This window comes from Coprinopsis cinerea, assembly GCF_000182895.1.
Source record: "Coprinopsis cinerea okayama7#130 chromosome 9 map unlocalized cont3.9, whole genome shotgun sequence".
NCBI classification, from domain to species: Eukaryota; Fungi; Basidiomycota; class Agaricomycetes; order Agaricales; family Psathyrellaceae; genus Coprinopsis; species Coprinopsis cinerea.
In genome coordinates this window covers 957491-981269 of record NW_003307536.1, presented here as the reverse complement: position 1 = coordinate 981269, position 23779 = coordinate 957491, and the positions used below count along the sequence as shown (strand labels likewise).

General features: G+C 51.4%; 11 protein-coding genes across 11 annotated transcripts; 6 read left to right on the top strand and 5 right to left on the bottom strand.

Moving 5' to 3' along the window:
• Window positions 1-498: 498 nt before the first annotated feature.
• CC1G_02502 (hypothetical protein) lies at window positions 499-894 on the bottom strand (the record flags this gene model as incomplete). The annotated part of the gene is made up of 3 exons (XM_001832188.1): window positions 499-546; window positions 597-626; window positions 691-894. 3 exons carry the CDS (start codon window positions 892-894, stop codon window positions 499-501), a joined length of 282 nt encoding a protein of 93 aa, XP_001832240.1.
• A 1013-nt stretch (window positions 895-1907) lies between these two features.
• Window positions 1908-2720, top strand: CC1G_15164 (hypothetical protein; the record flags this gene model as incomplete). Its single annotated transcript, XM_002910479.1, has 4 exons — window positions 1908-1949; window positions 2365-2400; window positions 2464-2629; window positions 2707-2720. 4 exons carry the CDS (start codon window positions 1908-1910, stop codon window positions 2718-2720), a joined length of 258 nt encoding a protein of 85 aa, XP_002910525.1.
• Window positions 2721-4041: 1321 nt separating this feature from the next.
• On the top strand, window positions 4042-5007 carry CC1G_02501 (hypothetical protein). Its single transcript, XM_001832187.2, has one exon. It carries the CDS (start codon window positions 4115-4117, stop codon window positions 4862-4864), a length of 750 nt encoding a protein of 249 aa, XP_001832239.2. The 5' UTR covers window positions 4042-4114; the 3' UTR covers window positions 4865-5007.
• Window positions 5008-5904: 897 nt separating this feature from the next.
• Window positions 5905-7838, top strand: CC1G_02500 (hypothetical protein; the record flags this gene model as incomplete). Its single annotated transcript, XM_001832186.2, has 7 exons — window positions 5905-6076; window positions 6289-6422; window positions 6475-6577; window positions 6637-6765; window positions 6833-7009; window positions 7100-7180; window positions 7387-7838. 7 exons carry the CDS (start codon window positions 5905-5907, stop codon window positions 7836-7838), a joined length of 1248 nt encoding a protein of 415 aa, XP_001832238.2.
• An 816-nt stretch (window positions 7839-8654) lies between these two features.
• Window positions 8655-10214, bottom strand: CC1G_02499 (tryptophan 2,3-dioxygenase; the record flags this gene model as incomplete). The annotated part of the gene is made up of 2 exons (XM_001832185.2): window positions 9869-10214; window positions 8655-9818 (listed from the first exon to the last, which is right to left on the bottom strand). Exons 1-2 carry the CDS (start codon window positions 10160-10162, stop codon window positions 8655-8657), a joined length of 1458 nt encoding a protein of 485 aa, XP_001832237.2. The 5' UTR covers window positions 10163-10214.
• Window positions 10215-11738: 1524 nt separating this feature from the next.
• On the bottom strand, window positions 11739-12073 carry CC1G_15163 (hypothetical protein; the record flags this gene model as incomplete). Its single annotated transcript, XM_002910478.1, has 2 exons — window positions 11739-11939; window positions 11990-12073. 2 exons carry the CDS (start codon window positions 12071-12073, stop codon window positions 11739-11741), a joined length of 285 nt encoding a protein of 94 aa, XP_002910524.1.
• Window positions 12074-13413: 1340 nt separating this feature from the next.
• CC1G_02497 (DNA-directed RNA polymerase II) lies at window positions 13414-13971 on the bottom strand (the record flags this gene model as incomplete). The annotated part of the gene is made up of 3 exons (XM_001832183.1): window positions 13414-13705; window positions 13763-13852; window positions 13919-13971. 3 exons carry the CDS (start codon window positions 13969-13971, stop codon window positions 13414-13416), a joined length of 435 nt encoding a protein of 144 aa, XP_001832235.1.
• A 521-nt stretch (window positions 13972-14492) lies between these two features.
• Window positions 14493-15316, top strand: CC1G_02496 (60S ribosomal protein L28). The gene is made up of 5 exons (XM_001832182.2): window positions 14493-14508; window positions 14660-14789; window positions 14846-15064; window positions 15120-15173; window positions 15226-15316. Exons 2-5 carry the CDS (start codon window positions 14665-14667, stop codon window positions 15269-15271), a joined length of 444 nt encoding a protein of 147 aa, XP_001832234.1. The 5' UTR covers window positions 14493-14508; window positions 14660-14664; the 3' UTR covers window positions 15272-15316.
• Window positions 15317-15613: 297 nt separating this feature from the next.
• Window positions 15614-17651, top strand: CC1G_02495 (hypothetical protein; the record flags this gene model as incomplete). The annotated part of the gene is made up of 5 exons (XM_001832181.1): window positions 15614-15898; window positions 15961-16256; window positions 16324-16483; window positions 16543-17155; window positions 17377-17651. 5 exons carry the CDS (start codon window positions 15614-15616, stop codon window positions 17649-17651), a joined length of 1629 nt encoding a protein of 542 aa, XP_001832233.1.
• A 656-nt stretch (window positions 17652-18307) lies between these two features.
• On the bottom strand, window positions 18308-20234 carry CC1G_02494 (hypothetical protein). The gene is made up of 10 exons (XM_001832180.2): window positions 20144-20234; window positions 19831-20088; window positions 19716-19769; window positions 19598-19659; window positions 19414-19542; window positions 19317-19356; window positions 19062-19263; window positions 18868-19002; window positions 18616-18782; window positions 18308-18550 (listed from the first exon to the last, which is right to left on the bottom strand). The coding sequence occupies exons 1-10, from the start codon at window positions 20228-20230 to the stop codon at window positions 18437-18439; spliced, it is 1248 nt and encodes a 415-aa protein (XP_001832232.2). The 5' UTR covers window positions 20231-20234; the 3' UTR covers window positions 18308-18436.
• A 1093-nt stretch (window positions 20235-21327) lies between these two features.
• Window positions 21328-23702, top strand: CC1G_02493 (DyP; the record flags this gene model as incomplete). The annotated part of the gene is made up of 9 exons (XM_001832179.1): window positions 21328-21411; window positions 21466-21729; window positions 21783-21836; window positions 21887-21945; window positions 21994-22095; window positions 22147-22976; window positions 23034-23214; window positions 23274-23413; window positions 23470-23702. 9 exons carry the CDS (start codon window positions 21328-21330, stop codon window positions 23700-23702), a joined length of 1947 nt encoding a protein of 648 aa, XP_001832231.1.
• Window positions 23703-23779: the final 77 nt, after the last annotated feature.

Below are 23779 nucleotides of genomic sequence, written 5' to 3'. Positions count from 1 at the left end.
GTGTATGGTCCGGGTGATTAGGTGCTCTTGTTTTTGGGTTACAATTGCGGACTGGGCTGACGTCGAGGTGGGGGCTTAGACTGGTCATCGATGGGTGTGCGTAAAGGCGAGTAGATACATGTCAGGGAGGTAGGTGGGTGGGTAGGACGTAAACGGAATTCGATATGGAACTAAAGGCCCTTGGCCTGAGAGCAGCCGGTGAGAGCAGCGTTGGCTGGACCTTAACGACGGTGTTATAAATAGATGTCCCTCCGTCTGTTATTAGACTTCGATGGATAGATAAGGAAGCGATTTCGAAAACATAGGAGTAGGTCGTCAGTTGGTAGACGAACGTTTAGATCTTTGCTCTTATCTCGGTATCACATCTCCCCTCCAGCTTCGGACGGGTTTGATTCGCCTATCAAAAGCCTGAGGTTCTTTGTCAGGAATGTGGAATGTTATTGGTCGAAGGGGGATGATAGAGATTAGGAATCCGGATGACTGGATTTTTACCACCGATTACTCTCCCGACGGGGTAGCCTGTTGGGGCGTCTTCTCGCGTGGTGCCTATCCAGGAAGACGGCTGATCTGAAGATCTTCGGTAATGAATTACATACCGAGAGGTCACGGTTTTCCTTGTACTCTTCCTAAGCTGACTTTGAAAACATGTGCGTGTGTGCTGTGTGGGATTACGGCTTGGAAGCTTCTAACCCTCCTGGGTATTTGGGTCCTCCCGGGGCCGTTGGATGGTTCGGGTTGGACGTACGTTGAGTTGGTGTCGCAGTAGAGACCTAACACTCTGAACAAGTCAAGTTGAGGGATGAAACTTTGAGCTTCTCCCCAACTGTTTGGAATCCACAAAGCGCTTAACCTACCAAACAGTTGGCCATAAAGTACTGCCTGGACTCGGGACATGCAGGATTGCTCTATATTTATTTGTTCCACGCAATGCTTCTGCGTTTCTGATTCACATATACCCATTCCAAGCTGGCGTACGGAGGCTCCGGCTCGCTTACGGCCTCCCAACCCCAATCAGCATACAGAATTGATTCAGGATACTACATCGGGTAAAACGTAGATTCGTTCAGTCAACCCAAGTCAAGGCCTCTCTGGGGAGGGATGATGGCTGATGATTATAACACAATTCAAACTGGGAGAGAAGGCCTTTAAGCTTTAGGGCTAGAGCTTCGCCGTCTGGTAAAGTTCCCAGGAAGGAAAGGGGGAAATCGGAGAAGAGGGGCTCACTTACATGTACATGGAAAGAGGTGATGATGGCGTTATGCCATATAGACCCATTCCCGCCGAATATGGGCCAATTGAAACGGCTAGAACCGAAGGGAACACTTGGGCCATGGATGGTTGAGAATTCTGGCCAATAGTAGATGGGCATGGGGAATTCGCATTTCCGGGAGGGTTTTTCCCAAAATCGAGCAACCCGCAGATAGTGCGACTCTTTGTAAAGAGTGTCCGGTGACCGGACGGGTTGAGGAACAGCATCAGGCCGCCAACCTGGGACGAGCCGGGTGCATGTGTCACGGTATGTGCATTTGAGCTTTCAGTTTTGCCTATTCCTGGGGTAGTTGAAACTCGATTGCCGGGATGGGGGGTGTGGTCGAAAGCTGTGAAGCACCCACAGCAACGTGTCATCCCAAATGAGCACAGTCAGGGTCGCCGCCGTGTGTACGGGAGCCCAGGGAGCCCTGGCGCCTGCACGCGGCGTGATGGCAGTAGAAGCGCAGGTGGAATTGGATAATTTAATCACGGCGACAACATCAACATGCGCAAGTCATCGTAGAGACGATCTCGCTTCCGCGACAACACCGAGAGGTTACCGCGAGGTTGGGGTCCTCGTTGAACGTTTTCGGAACGTGGCCCGACTCGGCTAGGGAGTTTGAGGTCGATTCAAAACGTGCTTTCCTGTTTGCAAAATGGAAAGCAAGGGTGAGGTGAAATTCTGGAGGGTTGTGCAGGTAGGACGAGCTCTTAGATCGACAATGGGCTGGGTATTACCGAGACGCGGTCCCGTTCTGCTTTGATTTATTTTGGAAGTTTTTCAAAGTCAACCGCCGTCGCAGGAACACGATGAAACCTCATGGAAGGTGGAAATTAGTCTATCCGGTGGCCTGGAAGATGAAAAATGGCCACTGCATACATTGGCCTAGGTCCACAGAATCTCAGATGCGTTTACAACGCGTGAATCTGTTTTATTGGTGGAATAGGTCAGTGAAGAGGAGTGAGGACCAAGTTCAGGTTTTGCGTAACGTTCAGCGCCTCCAGCACGGGTATAAGACTAGTATTCTACAGTAGACTACTCAGACAATATAGATGTGGTATCCTTTTGGCGAAACCCAGGGCATACGATTTATTTGAAAATTCCGACGTTAGCCTGCGAGGACGGCGGAGTCCAAAACTCGACGGCGAGTATGCTCAGTGGTCTCGTCCAGAGCCAACGACCTCATATGACCTTCTGACTCTGCATCCTAGTCAGTTTCACAAAAACCAAAGAGGCGGGAGGCTCCTGAGGAGCATGGGGCCCGGTGGGCTATCCCGGAGATCAATCTGACGGTCGGCGTAGCGCCCGTGGTGCTTGGGGCGCTTCAGCCAATTCCTAAGGTTTTTTTAGTTGAGGAAATGCCCTCAATACTCATGTGTAAGTGTTCCAGTACAACTGGCCTAGGTTTGCGCCCGGAAAGTACGCTGATTTACATGGTTCGTGGGCGGAACCAGATCCTGTATTCTAATTCGGGCAGTGCCACATCATTTGGTTCCGATGGGTACATACACCTACCACAAACGACTGTTCGTATTGGATCACGAGCCCAAAGAATCATCGTATCAGAATGTGTATTCTCCCTTTGTTTCATCGTCCTAGCTTTGTTGACTTATTATTATCTCGAGGGCGGAGTTGTCGGCCAACCCCTAGGTGGGTGGGAGGAAATGAGAGCGCTCCACTCGCCGCACATAGATTGAATCTGGCATGACAGCTGGGCGTTCGCGCTTGGGAGTAGCACAGGTCATGCGATTCTTCATTTCCGCATCAGGATGAGATGTTACGCTAGAATAACCTCAATGGTCCGCTGGTAGACTATTATGACTCGGCCATGCCCCTGTTCGAGCACGGTGAATACCTTTATCGATCATCCAATGAATGTCCGCGATTTTTGAGTAGCGACGACTGATACCCTTGTGTCCTGTCACACTGAGGGATTGACTTTTGCAGCGTCAATTTCACGACCCGAGATTGCAACATTGATATCACCTTGTTGAGTTTACGGCGACGGTAACCCATAAATATCGATCCTTATCTTTCCCAGCCACCCGTGGAGGGGGCTACCCCACTGCCGGTCCAAAGCTTCGGGGTGGTGGATACCTACACGAGTCAGGGAGTCCAGTACCCCTCCCTGGAAATATCTCGAAGCCTCTGGAGGAGAGGCCGTTTGGGTTTGGAGATATGGTCCGGCGCCAAGCCCTGCCACAGAGCAGTGATTGGGGGCCTTTAGCACGGTGGTAGATCCATTCCACGAAAAAAAACTATGAGTGACATGAGAAGCCACGAGCGCTCCCTTCTATAAACAACTAGACCATTCGAAGTCTACAGAATGTGCTTGCACGGGACAGGTGTGTGGGTACTCTGTGTCGGATAAAGGCTCCGGGCGCCTGGAAGGATTCTTGGACTCCCTCTGGCCTCCTTGCGCAGATGGGGAGACGGTGAAGTCGGCCGATGCCGTTCCAACCTTAGATAAACGAAGGAATTCATTTTGGGGTTTACAAGGGCCACGTTGAGATTATTTCTGCACAAGGGAGGGGGGTGGAAAGGGAGGTGGACAAAAGCCATGGAAACGTAAAAGAACGGTGGGTCAAAGGGTTCGAAATGCAAGAAGTTATAACAATACCGGGACTTGGAATGTAATCCCGTAAGGAGATAGATTCTTGATTGACGATATCATTGAAATCGATGGGGCAGAAAAAGAGGGAAGGTTCCTGATATGCACGTGCTGGGTAGCGGGTGTGTGTATGCTTGTGTTGTTGATGGCTTGCCGTAAAAGGGCAACAAGTCACAATTGCTCCCAACCACCACCTCCCGCTCCACTGCGCCTTTTCCCCCGTTCTTTACTTCAGACTCCCTATATCTTCAATGGCAATCCTATACTCTCATCACCCAACTATGCCACCTAGAAAACGAATGCGACGCACAGCGACAAGCGTTATGGCCGGCGATTTCGACGTTCCCCCGCCGCGAGACGTCCTAACGAGCCTGCTGAACGGCGTGGGTCCCTACAAGGTCGTCGAAAGAGATGCAGAGGAGAAGAAGCAGAGGAGGAAGGAAAGAAAGGAGAGGAAGGAGAAGAAGAAAGCCCGTGCGTTGGAGCTCGCTGCGGCGGAGAGCAGTGCCACTATCCGAGGGTCGACGACGAACGCGACGTCTATTACTGTCCCCCCGCCAATCAACTCAAGAGCGTCGTCTTTCTGGAAGTCCAAGGCATCCAGCGTCCCCAAGGCGCGTCCAGAGATTATGATCGCATCCACCCAACGCTCCGTCTCAGTCACTCCACCGCCGATGCCATCCCCACAGCCTACACCCGATTGCACCCCAGGTCCTTCAGTCTCGTCTTCCATGTCCCACGACTCACTCAAGAGACTGCACACCCCAGACGACGATGAAGACCTCGACGGCCGCCATATACCTGCACCGGCGCCCCCTCCAAAGAAGGAACGTCGAAAACGACCAGCGGCTAGGAAAGGGTGGAAGGGCTGGGTTGAAGGGTCGCCACCGCCGTCCGAGAAACTCATCAACCTCGACGCTGTTCCCATCTTGCAGGAACGACGGACTCGCAGTGGAAAGAATTTTGACGCCATTGGCGTCGGCAAGGATGGTTGGGTCTAAGTTGGTACGTCTTGTATTTTTTTATTCAACGGTTGGATTTGACTATAACTCTGCCGGAAGCTGCAGTAGTCATCCCCCTTCCTATCCACCGCGGTTTTCCGCTATCATATCCTTTGTTTGGACGTCGAGCACGGTCAACACCAGGACGACAACCTCCGACTGCCCGACTCCCTACACTGTTCTATAGGCAAAGTGCTCCTACTTGTTGCCCTTCAAACCTAGGCAACAAAGAAGATCATTAGTGTGTGTGCGCTTCGAAATTCTCTTCTTTTTTGACCACTTCGTTTCTGTCCATTCCTTTCATCAATGCTTTGTCCTCCTTGATCTAGTCCGATTCTGGTCACGGTTATTTGCCAATGTATGTAAGATGCGTGTCTATTGAACTGCAACCTATTGGTTGCAAATCTCGACTCTACAGGAATACTATATCTACTCGGTTTTTGCAAATGGTCTCAATGCCGCTACGTGTCGGGAGGCATTATTGGCGGTGTCTCTCCAGGGATATGGATTGTACGGCATTCACATTGAACTCTGTTCTTCAAGCCATCACAATTCGCACGTCAGAATATGTGTGGTTCCATTATAACAGTCAAGCGTGTTGTTCATATATCCCATAGTTGTAATAAAGGGGACTTTGTCCCAAACTCGTTGCCCACGTCATTACAGAAAACGACCTCGAGCTTTCGATCACCCAGAGTCATGCGATCGCGTCCGTCAACGAGGTCAAAAGGCGTCGCGGATAAACTATATCGGGCCGCTGACATAATGTCGATCGCCATCAATCTTCCCGCACTGTCCGGGCGCAACACACGCAAACAATTTCGTGTCGCGCGCTCAAGCGTCGCGTCACTCTCTTCTCACTCCATATCACTATCCTCCGGCCGATTCTGAGTCTCTGGCACATCTCTGGCATCTATCCTGATATCTGGCTCTTTCTGGAACCCTTGATCAATCTCACTGACAATAAAAGCCTATCTCAGGCTAAGTTTGTCACAAACGGACTGGTTCTTTCAGCTTTAGTCAACAAAGTGTGATTCCCCATGGCACTCTCTAGGATACCCATGCCTTTGCTGCCTGCACCACCGTCTTGGTTTCCTGGGCATATGATGAAGTTCACAAAGCAGCTGCCGACATTCCTGGCTCGGACAGATGTTGTCCTCGAAATCAGGGACTCCCGCTTGCCTCTTACAAGCATCAACAGAACCCTCGAAGGTGTGTCTGATTTCTCGCGTGTTCACCGGGTCGTTATTTGCTCCATAGCAAGATGGGGCTTTTCGCTCATTTTCTGGAACCTTCGAAGCCATTCATAGTGGAATAGCCAAACACTTCCAAGGGCCCCACGCCACTCATGAGCCCCCTTTCTTACCTTTGTGCTGACCTTCTCCGGGTATCGGCCATGATATTAACTATTCCTTTGTGACCAGGTGCTTTGCGGAAGTGGAGGCTCGAACGCGGATGGGATCCAAACAATCCCGGGAAGCGATTGTTCGCAGGCCAAGCTTGCGAACACTTGGTCATTCTCAACAAACGAGACTTGGTTCCCCAGTGGGGCGTGGAGGTAAAGGACCAACCACCTATCGTCCACCCCACTGAGCTTATCGTCGCTCTAGCCCTTCAAGCGCGCGATGGCCAAGAAGTTCCCCCATCAGCAGATCCTTTTTACCTCATGGCATAGACCGAGGGGCATCCGAACCTTGAATGAAATCCTCGTAAGTAGGTCGCACCATCTTAATCTAGGCCTACTTCATGGCCGTCTCTTCGATTCTGATCAGTTCTACCCGCCACAGATATAGCAAAGCAGCATCCTCATGCACTGGAGCTAAACGTTCTCGTCATTGGAATGCCGAATGTGGGGAAGTCAACTTTGCTCAACACCCTTCGTCACATGGGTATTAAAGGAGGTCAGTTGCCTCTATCCGATCGTCTGTTTTGACCATTTTTGAAACTTGGGCCTATGTTCATCTCTAGCCACTTCGAAAGCCTTTCAGACGTCCGCGAACCCGGGAATGACGCAAGCGCTCTCTACCCGCCTGAAGCTCTCCCTGGATCCTCCAATTTATGCGTACGACTCTCCAGGGGTAATGCTTCCTTATCTTGGACGCGGTGAGGAAGGAGCCGAGCGAGGTGTTAAACTTGCCCTCATAGGTACGTAACAGCCGCCTCTATCCTTCTTAATCGGCGATCAGCTTGGTTGGAATGGTTCATGGTTTCCTCCTATCTCACCCATTCACACAGCGGGCATCAAAGAAGGACTCTACGATATGGAAGCTTTGGCTGCTTACCTCCTGTATCGTTTGAATGTACTGAATCCTATATGTAAGTGTTTCACGACACTTCACTACTGCATCCTCCCGGGATAGCCGTGGGCATTGTATTTTCAGTGGACGGGGTGCTGCCGTGTCTACAAAACGCGCCCATTTCATCGCTCTCGTCACTTCCGCTGTTTCGGGTTTAATATTTCCATTTGCGCTTCCCTATACTCAAACGGACCCGGTATGCTGACAAGAGGCCTGTCTATTTAGCGCCAGCGTACCTACACCTCCTACCCCCTGGAAGCCAACCGACCGCAGATCTCTACGAATTCCTCACCCAGCTCGGCCAGAGAATGGGTATGATCAAAAAGCGTGCCGAGGTTGATCTAGCTCGCGCAGCCGTTTACTTTGTTAGGTGGTGGCGCGAGGAAGGCGGGCTCCTTGCTGCGAAGCCGGCCTCGCAGTACTCGCCTTCCTTGGACGAGCCTTTGGTTGAAGGGTGGGGTTTCGACTTCCAGTGGGAGTGCAGGGCGGACGAGCTTGAGCGCCGTCGCCAGGAACCCGATGCCTTCTTCGAGGCTAAAATGGAGCAGTGCATCGATGACTACCTCGATATGACGAGTCGGGAGGAGCGGGAGGAGAAGAACGTCAGTCCAACTCAGGTCAAGAAACGACACATGATGGAGGAGAAGATGAAACGGCGTCTCAAACATAAACGGTAGTCCCCCGCCACTGCTCATGGCTGTTCATCAGTCCTTCGGTACTGTTTGTTGACGCCTCTGGGCACATCAACCCCCACAGTGGAGACGACACGGCAATCCGCGGGAGGCGTCCATCACGCTCAACTGTATTGACCAAGCCTACCAATCCCACTTGCTTGTTTTTTTTACCCTTATGGAAGCTCGAAAGGCGTTTATTTTGACAGACCACCCTCGCCGGAGAAACTCTTTCGATCTGATTTTCCGGTGGGCACACTCCCGATTCTTCGATACCCACTCAGGAATCATGAATCTTAATCTGGTGTGGTGCCCTCTTCCCTCCTGACGTCCTGGTCGTCAACCCATGTTCCCAAAGTGGACGATCCGAATAGCGACGTGGATCCCTCCTTCCGCCGCCCAAGTAGACTTCGCTGACCTTCCACTCCCGTGATTGCCCCATTTGGTTGCCCGTCCTCCCTTTCGGGAAACAAGCTTGAGCAACGGCCGCCGCATACTTTGCCCTCTCAAACTAAATAAAGGCTTCCCCGGGTCCTACCGTGCTTCATGGACCTCAACCCACAGGGTGGAATCCAAGACCGATTCGACGTGGCAGGAGATGGATTGGCCCCGAGTTGTTGTTGCGACATGGCCACTAGCATACTGACAGGAACGTGACAGACAGCCCACTCAGCGACGATCCTAAGTCACCCTTAGCGCCATAACTTAATGACATGGTGAGTATGGTACATTCATTTCGAGGTCGTTAGTGATATAATGATACATGTTAGATGAGTACATTTGTTTAGGGGTGCCGGACCAAAACCTGGACGTCGGCGGGTATCACGGTTCCCGTTCTACAGGCAAGATCGCGTCTTTAGTCTTGTCGCGAACGCCCTTTAAGAACTTGACCAAATCTGTCCCTCCGGTGCCTTTCAGCGCACCCGAATCCTCCTTTTTCTCCCTGCTAGTCTGGCCGAGAACGTTTCGCCGGGCAGGACCGATGATGTAAAGGGCGACAATAATCATGTGCTTGTCGCGGAATTCTTTCAAAGCTTGAACTGCAGTGTTGTAAGCCTGCAGGATCTGCTTGCCTGCCTCGCCACCGTCTCTCGCTTGGAGAGCTACGATGTTGCGAATCGGGCGAGGGTTATTGGCAAGGTGGGTGAGGAATGCCCTATGGTGGCGGGGCATGTAGGATTGCATTCTTTTAAGGAATGCGGATTTAGGCTGTTGCTGGCCCGGGGGTAACATGGTCGGTGGAGAAGAGGAAGGTTCGTCAGATTCTCCTCGAGAGTGCGAGAACTGGTCGACGCCGAGGAAAATGTCGAGAGCGTGTATGAGGGAGCTCTGGCCTGCACTGGCTCCAGACAGTTCCGTGGGTGCGGCAAGCGATGGATCGAGCTCCATGCCTTCGAACTCCCACTTGGATCCCGAAGTCGAGTCTTCGCCTCTAAACCACGGTCGAATGTCGTTGTAGAAGACCTGTGGTGAGCATCCCTCCTTCACCTTCATGAGCATGACGCTGAGGTCGTTGATCACCACTGATAGTTCGCGCAGGTATTCTGTGATTCGATGAACAGCGATATCATCACCAACGAACGCTTCGTCCATCATGTGCTGCATCAGATCTAGTGCCTCGACACCCTTCAACTCCATCCGCGCAGAAGTGAGGAAGAATTCAGCCTCGTCTCGGGTGCCGGTGAAGAGGACTTGAGTGTCGATGTTGGAAATGGTTGGCATGATGGCGTTGCCATCGTCGTCGGTTTCTTTCCCATCTATGAACTTCCAGTTGTAAAGAACGTCGTCAGAGTAGGTGAGGATAGGAGGGAGTTGCAGGTGCGCAGAGACTTGTAGCAGGGGGACCGTGATGGGTGGGGGTATTCGAATAGGGGATGATGGTGGCAGAGAGTGAATGTAGAAGTGCATGATCCAGGCCAGAACGAGATGCGCTCGTCGAAGGACAGATTCTGACTGGGTCAGATCAGAAGTTGAGAGTATAGGCAACTAGACTCGGGTCAATACATCGCCCATTTCTCATTGTTGATATCACTCACCTCTCTGACTGTTGCCCTCCAGCGTTCAGATGTGTTTTTCTCGAACTCGGTCAACCCTGCCTTGCAGCCCAACTGCAACCGCGATGCCAATGCAGAATCTAGGACTTGCTCCCAGGGCTCCCAATCGGCAGGAAGGCGTCTCAATGGTTGTTGTGGGGGCATGAAGCCCGTCCGGGTATCGACATCGAAATCGTGTGCCGCAAGGGTGGTGGTATCGACGACGCCTGCTGGAGGGCCATTTACGACGTCTGGTCGAGGAAGGAGCAAGAAATGGTTGCTATCTAAAGCATCCATGAGGTTTCTCAATCGTATCGTATGTGACTAGTTCAAGTAATGGAATGGTGGTGGATGGAGAGAAAGATAAATCTCCATTTTGTTCTAACGCCATGGTTTCTAATCGCCTCTCTCGTTTCGGGAATGCATCTTTTTTTCGGCAAATCAACGCCGAGTTCCGTGACGGACCGTTCCGGCAACATTGGTTCCGGCCCCTTGTCGGAGTCTTTTGTGGTGCCCCACATAGGCGCCGAAGGTCGGGCTGTGTCCTCAGCTCCAACCTTCAATACAATGCGAATCGACGCTTTCTCTCCTTTGCCATTCAGCGTGTATATTCAGATTAGCCGGAAGTCTTTAAAGGCTCCAGGGGGATGCCTCGTTCTTCATATCTCACTCTTTACCACTGCCTTCAGGTCTGGTGCCTTGGAGGATCCTTCCGGTGGTGCTTCAGCCCACCATTCATAAATAACCGAGCCAGCATTATCCCGCAGCACTGGGCAACACCACGGCAAGCCTTACACATCCTAACATTAACTCAAAGGGCGCCATCGAGTGGTTGTAACAGAACCCTCCGACTCGGCCAGGACTCATCGAGTCGGAGCTCGAATTTCCCTCCTTCGTTTCCTCCACATGAAGGCTGTTATCGCCTATCCTTGAAGGTGTATAAAGAGGGTGTATAGAGGGGAAGCTACTGGCTTCAAAATCTATGGCCTACATGATACATATCGGTCCGGAGTGCACTGGGGTTGTGGTTAAAGGTACCTGGCGCGTGGATGGTACGAGTGGCAGGTGGGTTGGTAGTAAGCCGCAAGTAGTTTCGCTCCCTCTCGCTCATTGGGTTGGCGAATGTGACTTGCTGAAGTGGCGTTATTGATGTTGGCGACTACATATGGGAGGTGGAGGGAAGACTTGAGCTGTGCTCAACGATATTTCGCAGGCTTTTCCGAGAAACAGACTGCACAGTGTGCGAAGAGATTGAATCAGAGCGGGATTAGTAGGCAGGGTATAGAATCGATTGAATGAAACCTAAGAAGTGATCACACTGACAGAATACACTATGAAGGAATAGAATGGGCTTTACTCGGCAAAGGGGAAGTAGAATGACCTCCGTAAACCTACGTTTGGCATGACATGCGAAGATGACAATCCACATCACTTCCGAAAGGGTACGGCTTCGTCATTGGACTGTCAGATGGTTATCTTTGAATAGGATGCTTACTGGTCTTGGCCTCGAAGAAGAACTGAAAACTTCTTGTAAATATCGGATTCGGAACACTCGGAATAGAGGTCGTATGTAGCGCAGGACCCAGGAGCTGTAAAACAGACAAACCGTATGTAAGATGATTGGAAGTTCTGTTTTCCAACGGATGGGATGACCTTGTTAGAAGCCCTGTGTCTGAGTACGAAAGAAATCAGGGGACAACTGAAATTCACGGAGAAACGACCTACAGAGTGTAAAGTGCATGAGGCGCTAGATGAGGCGTACGCTGCTGTGGCCAGCATCAATCAGGAGAAATAGGAAACAAGAAGGGACTTTTAAAGACGGTCGCGCGCTTGGGATACAGATAAAAGACGAGCGCTAACGAAAGGATGATGTCTACCGAGGCGGCGCAGGCGATGATAGACATGATAATGGTCCAAACTGCGCTCGAAAAGTCGCGTTATCGTGTACCTTGAAGTAGAAGGCTCCGGCGATGAAGGACCCGATGTATCGCACCAGAGTCATGAATGTGCAAATTGGTGCTATCATTTTCCATGGCTTTGAGAGCATGCCCCAGACACGACCTGCGTGGCAGCTCTGAGAACTTGTCAGCATGGATCGGTTGGGAGGTGTAGGATACCACATACATGAGCAACGAGCATCACACTTTGTGAGGTGAAGACGGCGACGATCAGGAATGGGAGTTTTTCGTCTCCGCGGTAAGAGTCCATGTTTGGGGATGGTTATGCGGTAGAGTTCTGCGGCTGCGCAAAATGTGCTGCCTACCTCGAACATCCTTGATAAACGGAGTCAAATCAGTTGTCTGACAGCCTGGAATTTACTCGTTACCATACTGTCGCTACCTGGATCAAGAAGGAGTCAGCACAACGTTTCGTGGCCGAAGTTATGCTACTACGTACCAGCAGCTTCAAGTGAAGTCTGTCGTCCTTGAACCTCTGGTAGTAGGTCCATACTTGAACGGTTATCATACCAAACAGGAGGATGGCCGCCAGCGTTCCTATCTCAATCGGACCAAGTGTTTGTTCAAGCCGTACTCTGGGACTCTGAGTCCATTGCGGCAGCCAGTGGACGCAATGGGTGCATGCCGGGGTGTCAGTCCTTGCTGAAGGGAGGCAACGAAAGGGAGGTGATGGCTCCTTGACATGCCATAGATATAGCGCTTTATAGTCATGATCGAGAGGCCGAGCAGAGTGTACCCTGGGGATGGCTGGATCTTTGACAATGGATGGGGGGAATATATTTCTGTTTTCTGAGCATAGCGTCAATTTAGCGAAAGGTATTTCGTCTGAATCCAATGAAACAGAAATGTCGTCAGATGCTCCAAGCTTCAAGTACAAGGTAGCTGACCTGGTTTTCGGCGGTAGCGTTGACTACCAGTGTATAGGAGAACGGCCCAGCTGAGGGCACATTGGTATTTAACGCGGTTGGATCTGTAGTCACCCATTGAGAAATATGAGGGAGTCGAATTCGCGTATGGCGAGGGCCACATTCGATCACGGAAAGCAGTAACACAGCCATAACCATGATTGTGGTCCTGCCCGACAGATTGTAGTAACAGGTTAATCATTATCTGAAAGTTGATGGTTTGGACGACCAACCTTCTGGAAAATTCGAGGTTTCTAGAGCATACTTTTGTCAACTCACTGATATAGTTCACGCAACGTCGAGGCGGGCAGTGTTGACCATCGGAAATGGGTGCTAATTCATCGTTGCCTCGGACCGTGAAGCGCGGACAGAGGCCCCGAGACCTGCTTCGCCACCCATACAATATTGTCGAGGTTCAGGTGTACGCCGCCTCAAGATTCAGAGCTGGCATTGGACTAACTCTTTGGAAGCATCTTGAATCCTCACGCTCTCATCCATCCCACCCTTCGGACAAACCCTTCCCTGGAACTATGTCGAAGCATGCTTCAACTGACAACCCAGGTCAGTAGCATCACAGAGAGCATCGTTACGACGAACCTCAAATATGCCATACAAATGGAAAGCGAAATATTATACACGGGGATATTTAAATAACAGAAACGGAAAGAAAAGGAAAGCGAGTCCATCAAAGATCGAAGTCGGCGTAGTTCTGGCTGGTCCAGGAAGGGCCGGTACCGCCATAGGGATCGTCGCCCGCTTGGGCACCCTCGCCACTAGTGCTATCCTTGTAGCTGAATTCACGCTTGAACTTTTGCGCGACGGTGTTGATGGTAGCGATAAGCTTTGTACAAGCTGCTTCAACTGCTGCCTGGGGTGTGATAGACCCATCTGTCTGGACCTTCACGATGAAGTAGGGGTGGAGAGGGTGAGGAACCTTGTATCCAGCGAAGAGGACCTCGGGCATGGCGAGGAGTTGACTAAGAGACGGCCGTGGTAAGATGAAATGGGTACGAAGATGGTGGAGGGTTACATACGACCGAAGCATGTTGCCCAAAGTGTGGTCTTGCTTCACAACCTTGATCGTAGCGGCATTAGGGATCTTACTGTCTTCTATGACCTCAACACTGGGTGGGCCGGGATACCAATCATCAACATTTGGACTGCAGGCTTAACGCGAGACGCAGACGCACGGCTTCTCGCCATCCTCGAGCACAAAGAGTTCATATCGGGCAGGAGCGTTCATAGTATTATACAGGAAACTACAGAAGTTGAGAGTCAGCAATAGGTTCGAAGCAACGAGGCTAGAGAAAAGTCATAAAGCCATGCATATTTTTCAAACGATCGTCTCCGTGTCGTGCACTCGGACGCAAAAGAGTTTGAAGGTTCTAATCATCCCAAGATCGGAAAGTCTGCTCACCTTTAAAACTAACTATTAGTCGTGACCCTAGAAGGAGAAAAAGCGTCAGTTTTGCTGCGACTGGGAAACCGGGGAAAAGAGGCTCAGAACACGTATTGTTTTCATAGAACCCACAGGCTCTCAGCGACAATAAATAAAAAAGCCATCAGAGCCGACAAAACGCAGCGAGACTCACCGTTATGACATGGATGTGCGGGTCCAAGTCGCAGTCGCGCCGAAAATTGTTCCCCTTGTTCAAGCGAGACGATTCATTCTCCGCCATCGCCAAGTCGCATCACTTCCCACGCCAAGCTACAGGCGAGCAATCAACAGAAATCGACTGCTCGTCGTCGTCGACTGCCAACCGCCAACAACCTCAAGAAGGTGAGTATTTTTGTTTGCATGCACGCCGGGGGCGAGAGGGACGCTGGGACTATGCCCGAGTGCTTTGGTGCTCGAAAATGCGTGGAATTTCAGCTGGATGGCATCCCCGGCGACGAGATGAAGTTTTGTTGATCGCTCGATTTCGCTGCAGACACCATGCCCACCCGGTTCTCCAAGACTCGCAAGCATCGCGGCCACGTTTCCGCCGGTCATGGTCGTATTGGAAAGCACCGCAAGCACCCAGGTGGTCGCGGTCTCGCTGGTGGTCAGCACCACCACCGGTGCGTTGATCTCGAAATTGCAATGTCGAAACGCCCAACTTAGAATCGATTTTCAGAACCAACTTTGACAAGTTCCATCCTGGTTACTTCGGAAAAGTTGGTATGCGATACTTCCACCTGACTCGCAACCAGTACTGGCGTCCAATCATCAACGTCGACAAGCTGTGGAGTTTGGTGCCGGAGGAGGAGAAGAAGGGCTTGACTGCCGACTCAGACGTCGTCCCTGTGATCGACACCCTGCGATTCGGCTACGGCAAGGTTTTGGGCAACGGAAAGTGAGTGAGGTTGGAAATTCGGCAAAGTCTCGATCTCTGATAAGACATTTTTTAGGCTGCCAAAACTCCCATTCATCGTCAAGGCACGATTTGTTTCACAAAAGGCAGAGTGCGTACCCTGCTTTGGATTCGCCAGCTTCCAGGATCTAAACGTTTTGCAGGGCCAAGATCAAGGAGGCTGGTGGTGTCGTCCAACTTATTGCATGATCGTCTCTCTGTTATTTCGCATGTTTTCCGTACGCATTATGAACCACTATGAGCCTATGCCCCACCGCCTCCATTCTCTAAGACCGATGCTGACCTCCGAATTGTGAGATATCTCATAATGATCGTTCATGGCACTGCACAAGTCCCGGTCAAGGACCATGTCATCGGAGATTGATGGATCTCGGGGAAGCGAGGGTCAGTGGACAGCATCCTCATTTCACCACCTTGTCGCTGTCACTCCCGAGAACCGAATAGTCCGACAGGCTCCATGTTACAAAGGAAAAGGCAATCAGCCCACCTCAACCCTTTTCAGTTTTTCTTCCTCACCCACTCACGGCTACCATGACCACCCAGAGGCAGGCCAACGAGGACGCTTACTCCCGCGCGTCCAGTCCTGAACAGACCATCGCTGGCGACGACGAAGACCTACATGGCGAGCATGTCGAATTTGACGAGCCGCGGAAAGTAACGCCGCTGCCGAAACTGCAGCTGTTCATCGCCATCTTCATTCAGGTCGCAGAGCCGGTGACCTGCACCGTCATTTACCCTATAGTCAACGACCTGATTAGGTCGCTCGGTATAACGCACGGTGATGAAACCAAGACTGGCTACTACGTGGGCATCGTGGTGAGTGTGCTAACTTGTGTGTTGATGTTTTCTGTGGACCGTGACCGATATCTCTACTTCAGGAATCTATATTCTACGCAGCAGAGTGCCTCACGGTGATGCACTGGGGACGTGCATCCGACATCGTCGGTCGCAAACCAATACTATTGGGTGGAATGGCGGGCCTGGCCTTATCGATGTTCGGCTTTGGTCTTTCAAAACGATACTGGCTACTACTCCTCAGCCGGGCACTACAGGGCGCCTTCAATGGCAACGTTGGTGTCACCAAGAGCGTCATGGCGGAGATCACAGACGCAACTAACGCTCCCCAGGCTTTTGCCTTTCTCCCTGTAGCTTGGTCTGTCGGATCTACTTTAGGGTACGTGCTGCTCAAATTTTCTGATTGGAAGCCAAAATGCAGATCTAATCTCGCACTCCGTTTCTAGACCTGCAATAGGAGGGGCTTTCTCCAACCCGGCCGAGAGGTGGCCAAAGCTTCTTGGACATATTGAGTTCCTACGCGCATTTCCGTTCTTTTTGCCGTGTTTCGTTGCGGCGTTGGTGCCAGTTTTGGCCTTCCTTTTGGCTTCCGTTGCAATGAAGGAGGTGCGAAAGGTTTCTTCATTTGCCCTCGCGGAGTTGGCAAGGCTGATATCCCTTGTTAGACAGCACCCAGTGTGCTTCGCAGACGGAAGCAGCGAGAACTCCTCGCTGATCGTACATCGGCGTCGATCAACGAAGAGCGTCGGGCATGCTCAACCTATGGTGCGGTGGACTCGGATGACGTTCTCGTCCGACAACCCGACAGACCACGCTCGGTCGATTCCATGACCGAAACCTCGGAAACCGATGCTCTGCTCTCCAAGACTACTGCTCCATCCTTCCGATCCGTCTTCATCCCCCAGGTCCTTATCCCAATCACCAACTTTGCATTCCTCGCCTTTCTTGACCAATGCGTTTTGGTGCTCATCCCACTCATTTACTCCACCCCACTCTCATTAGGTGGGCTCAGCATGGCACCATCTAAAATCGGTGGCATTCTCGGTGTGTGGGGTGTCCTGAATGGGCTCTTCCAGGTCCTGTGCTTTGCATGGGTCAGGAGGAAGCTGGGACATCGGACAACGTATATGGTTGGTATTGCGGGTATGGGTGTGGTGTTTGCCATGTTCCCTATTTTGTCGGCGTTGGCGGGGCTCGAAGGCGGCCAAGTCGGGCCCGCCGTGTACCTGGGCATCGCGTTCCAATTGGGATGTTATTCATTCTCGTACATGTCTTACGGTACGTCCTTCCTGCATTATCTTTTCGTCAAAGCTCTCCTGTGGGACCCGCTCCGTTCTTCGCGTTCTCGGCGAAACATCCCGTCATCTCGTGTGTTCCATCCCGGATGTCCACTGGGACATCACTGCTTTCACTGTGGCACTTTGTTTGCTTTTCTTGCCATTCCCACCGAACCGAACTTGAACATAAAGCTGACTGAAATGGGGTGTTTCGTATGACAGCTTGTATGTTCTTGTACATTGGCGCTGCTGCTCCGTCACGGGAGACGCTGGGTACGACCAATGGGCTGGCACAGCTTACTGCATCGGGTGTGAGAGCTTTGGCGCCGACCACAGCCTCTTCACTTTTCTCCATTTCGCTGTCTTTGGCGTCGAGGGGTGGACGCCTGGGATATCTAGGAGGTTTGATGGTATATGTTGTGCTGAACATTATCACCGTCGCGTCTCTGACTTGGAGTAAGCGGTTGGATCGCGAACTCCGGCAGAGGAGAGATTGAGGTATTCTATCTGAATTCCCGTTGACAAAATCGTTTGTGGGTTTCGATGTGTGTAAGTTGTGTACGATCTCTTATATCACTTAGCTTTAGTCGTTCAGTACCAACCGACGCTGTTCACCGAGGGATTCAGTGGAGATTAAGGGTTATTGGACTTTGTGGGCAGGTGACATCGATTGTGTGGACGCGGCGCTGTCATGAGGTCTGGCAGATGGGACGTGTATGAAGCTTGAACAGCCTGGCACCTTTCTTCTTTGGGCCGTCGTGTCAGGCCGCAATTTAGGATGGTTACGAGGATGGCCTTTCAGTCCGAGCTGTGACTGCAATCAAATTCCAGTGATTGAAGGCGAAAACTTTGATCCACTCTCCGTTGTGGCGCGGACATCTCTTCTTGAAGCGCATCGTTGTGTTCGTTCCTCTATTATTTCCTTTGTGGAGGACTCGGAGAGAGTAACCCAGTGAGGCGAAGTAGATCGGTTTGGCGATGAGATAATTCAACTGATCAACCAAGTCTATCCGCTGCGTACCATCTTGTAGCTGTTGGTTCAATGTGATATACCCGATGCGGAGCCAGTCAGAACTCCTAGCTATCTCGTGTAGATTACTCACCAAAGGCCCTGCACTGTGGATGGGCGAGTCAAGCGATTATGGTGGGAGGTAGGAAAAGGTTACACATCGACGACAGATGAGTACAATCTGATTTCCAACGCTACTTTACATACATGAGGGCTTCGAATGTCAGGCCAAACTTCTTATTAATGCAGTGTGACGGCGGTATTCCTAGAACTTCAAGGAGCTCGCATGGCGCGAATGTTGGGGTGCAAAGCACCAAGTAAGATACGCTCAAGCCTCTCAGCGGTGATCGAGCCAGGCCCATTGTATGGGACGGTGTCGACGATGTTCTGCATTGCGACAGTCTGTCAGCAAGTATTCTCAGATACACAAACAATAAGGGTGAGATTCGTACCCCCGTATCGAGTTGAGTCAACTTGGTCAACGCCTCCTTGGCCTTCTCGTCACCGCCGATTTGGACGAATTGGATACCCAGAGAGTTGGGGTGGTGGGGTGGCTTGGTTCGAAGTTTGTTCGCGACTTCAACGAGCATCTTGCCGACTTCGTGGGCGGCGTCGTCGGCTGGAAAGGGTAGCGTCAGTCAAGTTGTCATCAAAGGGGTGGGGAAGGAGGGTAAAGCGGGAGAGAAGAGGGTTGGGCAACTGACTGGGTTCTCCATCAGTAATGCAGATCAAGTCGAGAGGCTTGATTTGGCTATACGCCTCGGTTCCTTTGGCCTGCTCGAGTTTGCCGACGTGGATGTCGAGAAGTTCCCTGACCCTTCGGCCAGTGGGGGTACCACCTAGAAAACAGGAGTCAGTCTGCAATCGAGGGAGATAACCAGAAGGAGCGCAAATGTACCATCAGGTTGGACTTTGCCGATGGCTTGAGCAACCTTGTCCTTGTCTTCAACACCATTGACGAGTTCATCTCTGAACTTGAAGATGGTGTTGGAATTGAGGAAGCGGAGGTCGATACCGTCCGAGTCCCAACCGTTCTCGATTATGTAGTTGGAGAGGTTGTTGAGTGCTTGGGTAGCCTCGCGCCAGCGGTCCCCTTTCATCTGTTGGAAGGTTTGTCATTGGAACTCGAGCACAGGAAGGACAAGAGGCTTACAGAACCAGAGTCGTCGATGAGGAAGATGACGTCGTATTCCCTTGTTATGTGCGTATTAGCTGCAGAAAAAAAAAGGCGAATCAATTGAAGGGCTTACTTGAGGTAGTTGGGGAGCTTGGATGGACGAGGTCGGTCCAAGACTGGGTTGTAGGGCTTGACGACGTCCGGAGGGGGAGGTGGTGGGATAGGGTTGGTGTTAGTCTTCACCAAGTGTACTGTAACGACGCTGGTAATTGTCATCAGTTTAATGGCCAGTCTAGATCCCGACCAGGCAAGCTTACGAGTCGTCAAACTGGCCACTGCCAGCGACTTGGTCGGCATCGGAGGTATCTTCGACAAAGATCTGGTGGACAAGTCAGAGGAATAATACATTTGGTCATAGCCTGGGGCAACACATACGAAGTAAGTAACATAGTCGGGAATGTCCTCGGAGGCGCCTTCTGGTTTCCTGGACTAGAGGAAGGCCGCGTTAATATTTCGATGCCGATCTCCTCGCATTCTAATCCAGCTTTACCTCGTGGACATCCACCTTGCTCGAGGCGTACTTGGGGTCTCTGATGTCTTTCGCGCCCAGCTTGCCATCGACAGTGGCGAAGAAGGCCGAGATGGTGAGCTCTACCACCGAATCACGGGGAGCGACCGGGAAGGTGGTAGCACCACTGACAGCATTGGGCATGGGCCCACTGGTGCCAGAGTCACTCTTGAAAGTGCCAGAATTGTTACGGATGTTCGTTTGAAGGTAGATGGCTTGGTGGTACTGCTTTCGAGAGATCTGAAATGGATGTTAGATGAAATAAACGCATGTGAGTCGAAGACAATATGCTCACAGCAGAGACGCTGATGAACCACTCGGGTGGAATGGTGAGCTTAACAGAGGCGCCGGGGCCTTTGGTGTAGGAGGGACGAGCGACCATGTTGAGGCAAGTTGGGGGAACTTCACTGATTTCCTCAGAGGATATATACTATACTTTGTCCCTTGTTGGGTTTCAGACAGGTAGCTGCAAACAGCAGATGGACTTGGTGGGATTTTCGAGCGCCAGCTGGTCCCTAGCTCGATTGGGGTGCAAAAATGTCAGATGACTGGTCGGCGGTGAATAGGGTCCTTCATTGTACTGTGGTGAATGGAGTTTATCATGGCGACATTCAGGAGCAATGAGGTTCATGGACAGGTGGGTGACGTATCGATATCATGTTCCATACCATTCTTGCGTTCATTGGCGAAAGCGGAGGGTTCGTCTCTTCTTTGAATAGAAGCGAGATAACCCTGTGAAATTCCGATATAGCTTTCACAAAGAAAGTACTAGTGCGGTGAAAGATGTCCAACCTTCTGGTTCCCGAGCAATGGGGATTCCGATGTGATTGTAAAAGACCGTATCGGACGCGATTTCCCCCCTATCGTTGGAGTTAGAGAAATTTTTTCTGAGCATTGCTTGTCTCCAAAACAATACGAGCTTCATTGGGAGACGAAGAAGACGCTAAGTAGGCTCTGACCATGGTGGCGGTCGAACAGAGAGACGCGTTCCGAAGATCGACACTCCGCAAGCGCGTCGACAGTGTTTGGCCTTATTTACCACCGGCGTCTGAAACCTCCGGTGATTCTCGAGTCCAAGCTTTGCCTTTTGACTTCGACCACCTTGGCTACGACTCTATGTAGATCGGTACCAACCTCATTCCACACGTCGAGAAGTCGAACCTGATGTACCGGAAGTCGCGAAGTGGCATTCGAGCAGATGTGACCGAATACGGAGCGACCTAATGGCAGGACCAAAACCAAATGAACAGGCAGAATGTAGTTATCGACTCCTGAATGGAAGGTTGGACATACTGATTTTTACCACCCAGATTCACTCATTGGAAAAATCCTGGATTGCCTTCAGGATAGACGAAATGTAAATCCTTGGAACCTCAGGATGGCCGGTTGCAGATTCGTTGATAGTTAACGACCCAAGTTCTTGCTTTCCAAAGCCCCCAAGGCTCCCCACTCTGCCAAAGCTTGTGGACCAAAGAGACGATGACGAGACCGACGCTTACGAACATCAATGGTGCCTCCTTCACGGTGGTCGTTCCACCAGGATGGTTCACTACTGTCAGCGCGGTGCGTGGAAAGTGCTCTCGATTCTCGTAGATTGACATTAACATTCCGCTATAGATTAGCAGGCGCACTTACAATCAGCTTGTTACCTGTGCTTACAAGGTCGAAGGAGACACCAGGGCCGAGTACCTTGCTAACCAATGGGGCAACCCCAACCAGGCAATGCGCGATACCACGTCCTCTATGGATTCTATCGCTATCATTCCTCAGGATGAGACAGTGACCATGGACTTCAGCGTCTACCACCACACCAGGTCTAATGTCTCTGGCGAGGACTTGGAAAGCCCGAAGTATAGAAGCAACAGGATCAACGTCCTTACTGTAAGCGCTGGGTTACTCTTCTTCGTCCCTGACCATCTCATCACAATCCATAGTCTGAGAAACCGGCCAACGCTCCCCAAGGTTTCCCTGACTATGTCACATTTGCAGTACGTTAACACGCTATCCCGACTCCTCCGAGTTACTAACCACTGCTCAGGTGATGGTTGAGGATGGCTCGGTCGCTCTTCCTCCCAGTAGTCCCGAATATGACGACGTGTAAGTCACCTCTCTCGAAGTTGCATATCGTCACTCACTGTACGGTAGTGTCATCGCTATCAACGTCATGGAAGGCGGAGCCAACCCTGGCGGGGATCCCAAGCCAAAGCCGTCTCCCTACAACCTCCCCAACATTCAAGGCGATATTCTGTAGGTATTTGGACCTAACCTAGAATCGTCTTTTTCTTACTCTCCTATCAGACCTGCAATGCCAAAGGCGTTGGAACACTTCTACTACTTCCGCATTACCAACCTACCCGTTTTCAGGAAGGTCATGAAGGACTTCGTCATCCCCAAGATCACCACTGCGGATAAACTGGTGAACGACCCACCCCCACCTATCAATCCCAGGGACCCCAATAGCTTCAAATACCCGTGGCTGGGTGTCAATGTCGGCTTCACTCATCTCGCCATGAGGATGTTCGGCTTGAGCGACAACCTCGGCGATATCGCCTACGAGAAAGGTCAACAACAAGACTCGAAGGAACTCGGCGATGCAGGTACCCAGCGCGGCAACTTCTGGACTCCCAGCTGGGATGGTGCCTTCAAGGAAGATATCCACGGCATCTTCCTTATCGTTGCTTACAACAACGACGTAGCCCAGAAATTCATCGACGAGCTGGAGGCTGCGTTCAAGTACACGCCTTCGAGATCTGCCATCCACAAGGTGGTCAAGATCCACGGGTTCCCTCGTCCAGAGCCGGAGGATCGAAACGATCACTTTGGTTATCGAGGCGGGATGTCCAACCCCCAGGTCGCTGGCGTTACGTTCAAGGACAAAATGAGGTATCCTGGCTCCCCTCTCATTCCCATGGGTGTCATCGTCATGGGATACGACGGTGACGAGGACAAGGACAAGCGACCCGCCTGGGCCAAGGACGGCGCCTTCATGGTCACCCGCAAGTTAAACAACCTCGTCCCCGAATTTGACGACTTCCTATTGCAACATGGGCCCAGGATCTTCCCCGAGCTTAAGCCTCAAGAGGCTGCGGATAAGCTCGGTGCTCGCCTCTTTGGCCGGTGGAAGAATGGTGAGTACGACAGCCCCGGGATTGAGAACGATGATGTCTGACGGGTGTCCTTCGCAGGCACGCCGACTGAGCTTTCCCCTGACCACAATGACCCTGACATCGCCAAGGATGATAACAGGATTAATAACTTTACCTTTGATCAATCCAAAGGTCAATCTCGGTGCCCATTCGCCTCTCATATGCGCAAGTCCAACCCGCGTAACGACGTGTCTCCTGTGGAATCTGCGTTCAAGCACTTGTAAGTCTTTGTCTGGCCTTTCTAATCGTCAGGAAAGCGAAGCTAATCACGCTCTTTAGCGTTCGCCGTCATAACATGCCATACGGCCCTGAAATCACCGATGAAGAAAAGGACGGGAACGGCACCATTTACGAGCGCGGTCTTCATGTCGTCTGCTACCAAAGCAGCATTGTCCGAGGCTTCAAGTTCATTCAAGAGGGTACGTTGCTTTCATTCTCCGTTCGACTCGGCCAAGTGCCTAACCGCCCTTGACAGGCTGGTACAACGACCCCAACTTCCCGCCCAACAAACCCGTCACCCCAGGTCTCGATCCCATCTTTGGCCAAACTGGCAAGGAAGAAGAGGGCGACCATCGTTCCATGAGCGGTGCAAACCCGACTCTGGAGCAGGAAATTATGACTTTCCCTCACAAGTTCATTGATCCTCGTGGGGGAGAGTATTTCTTCTCGCCTTCGATTTCGACTTTGAAGACGTATATCGCTGCTTGAGCCTGAAGCTTTGTAGAGTACCGGAGAATGTGTTTTGAGAAGATGTACCACTGTGTATTATATGTTTTTGAACGAAT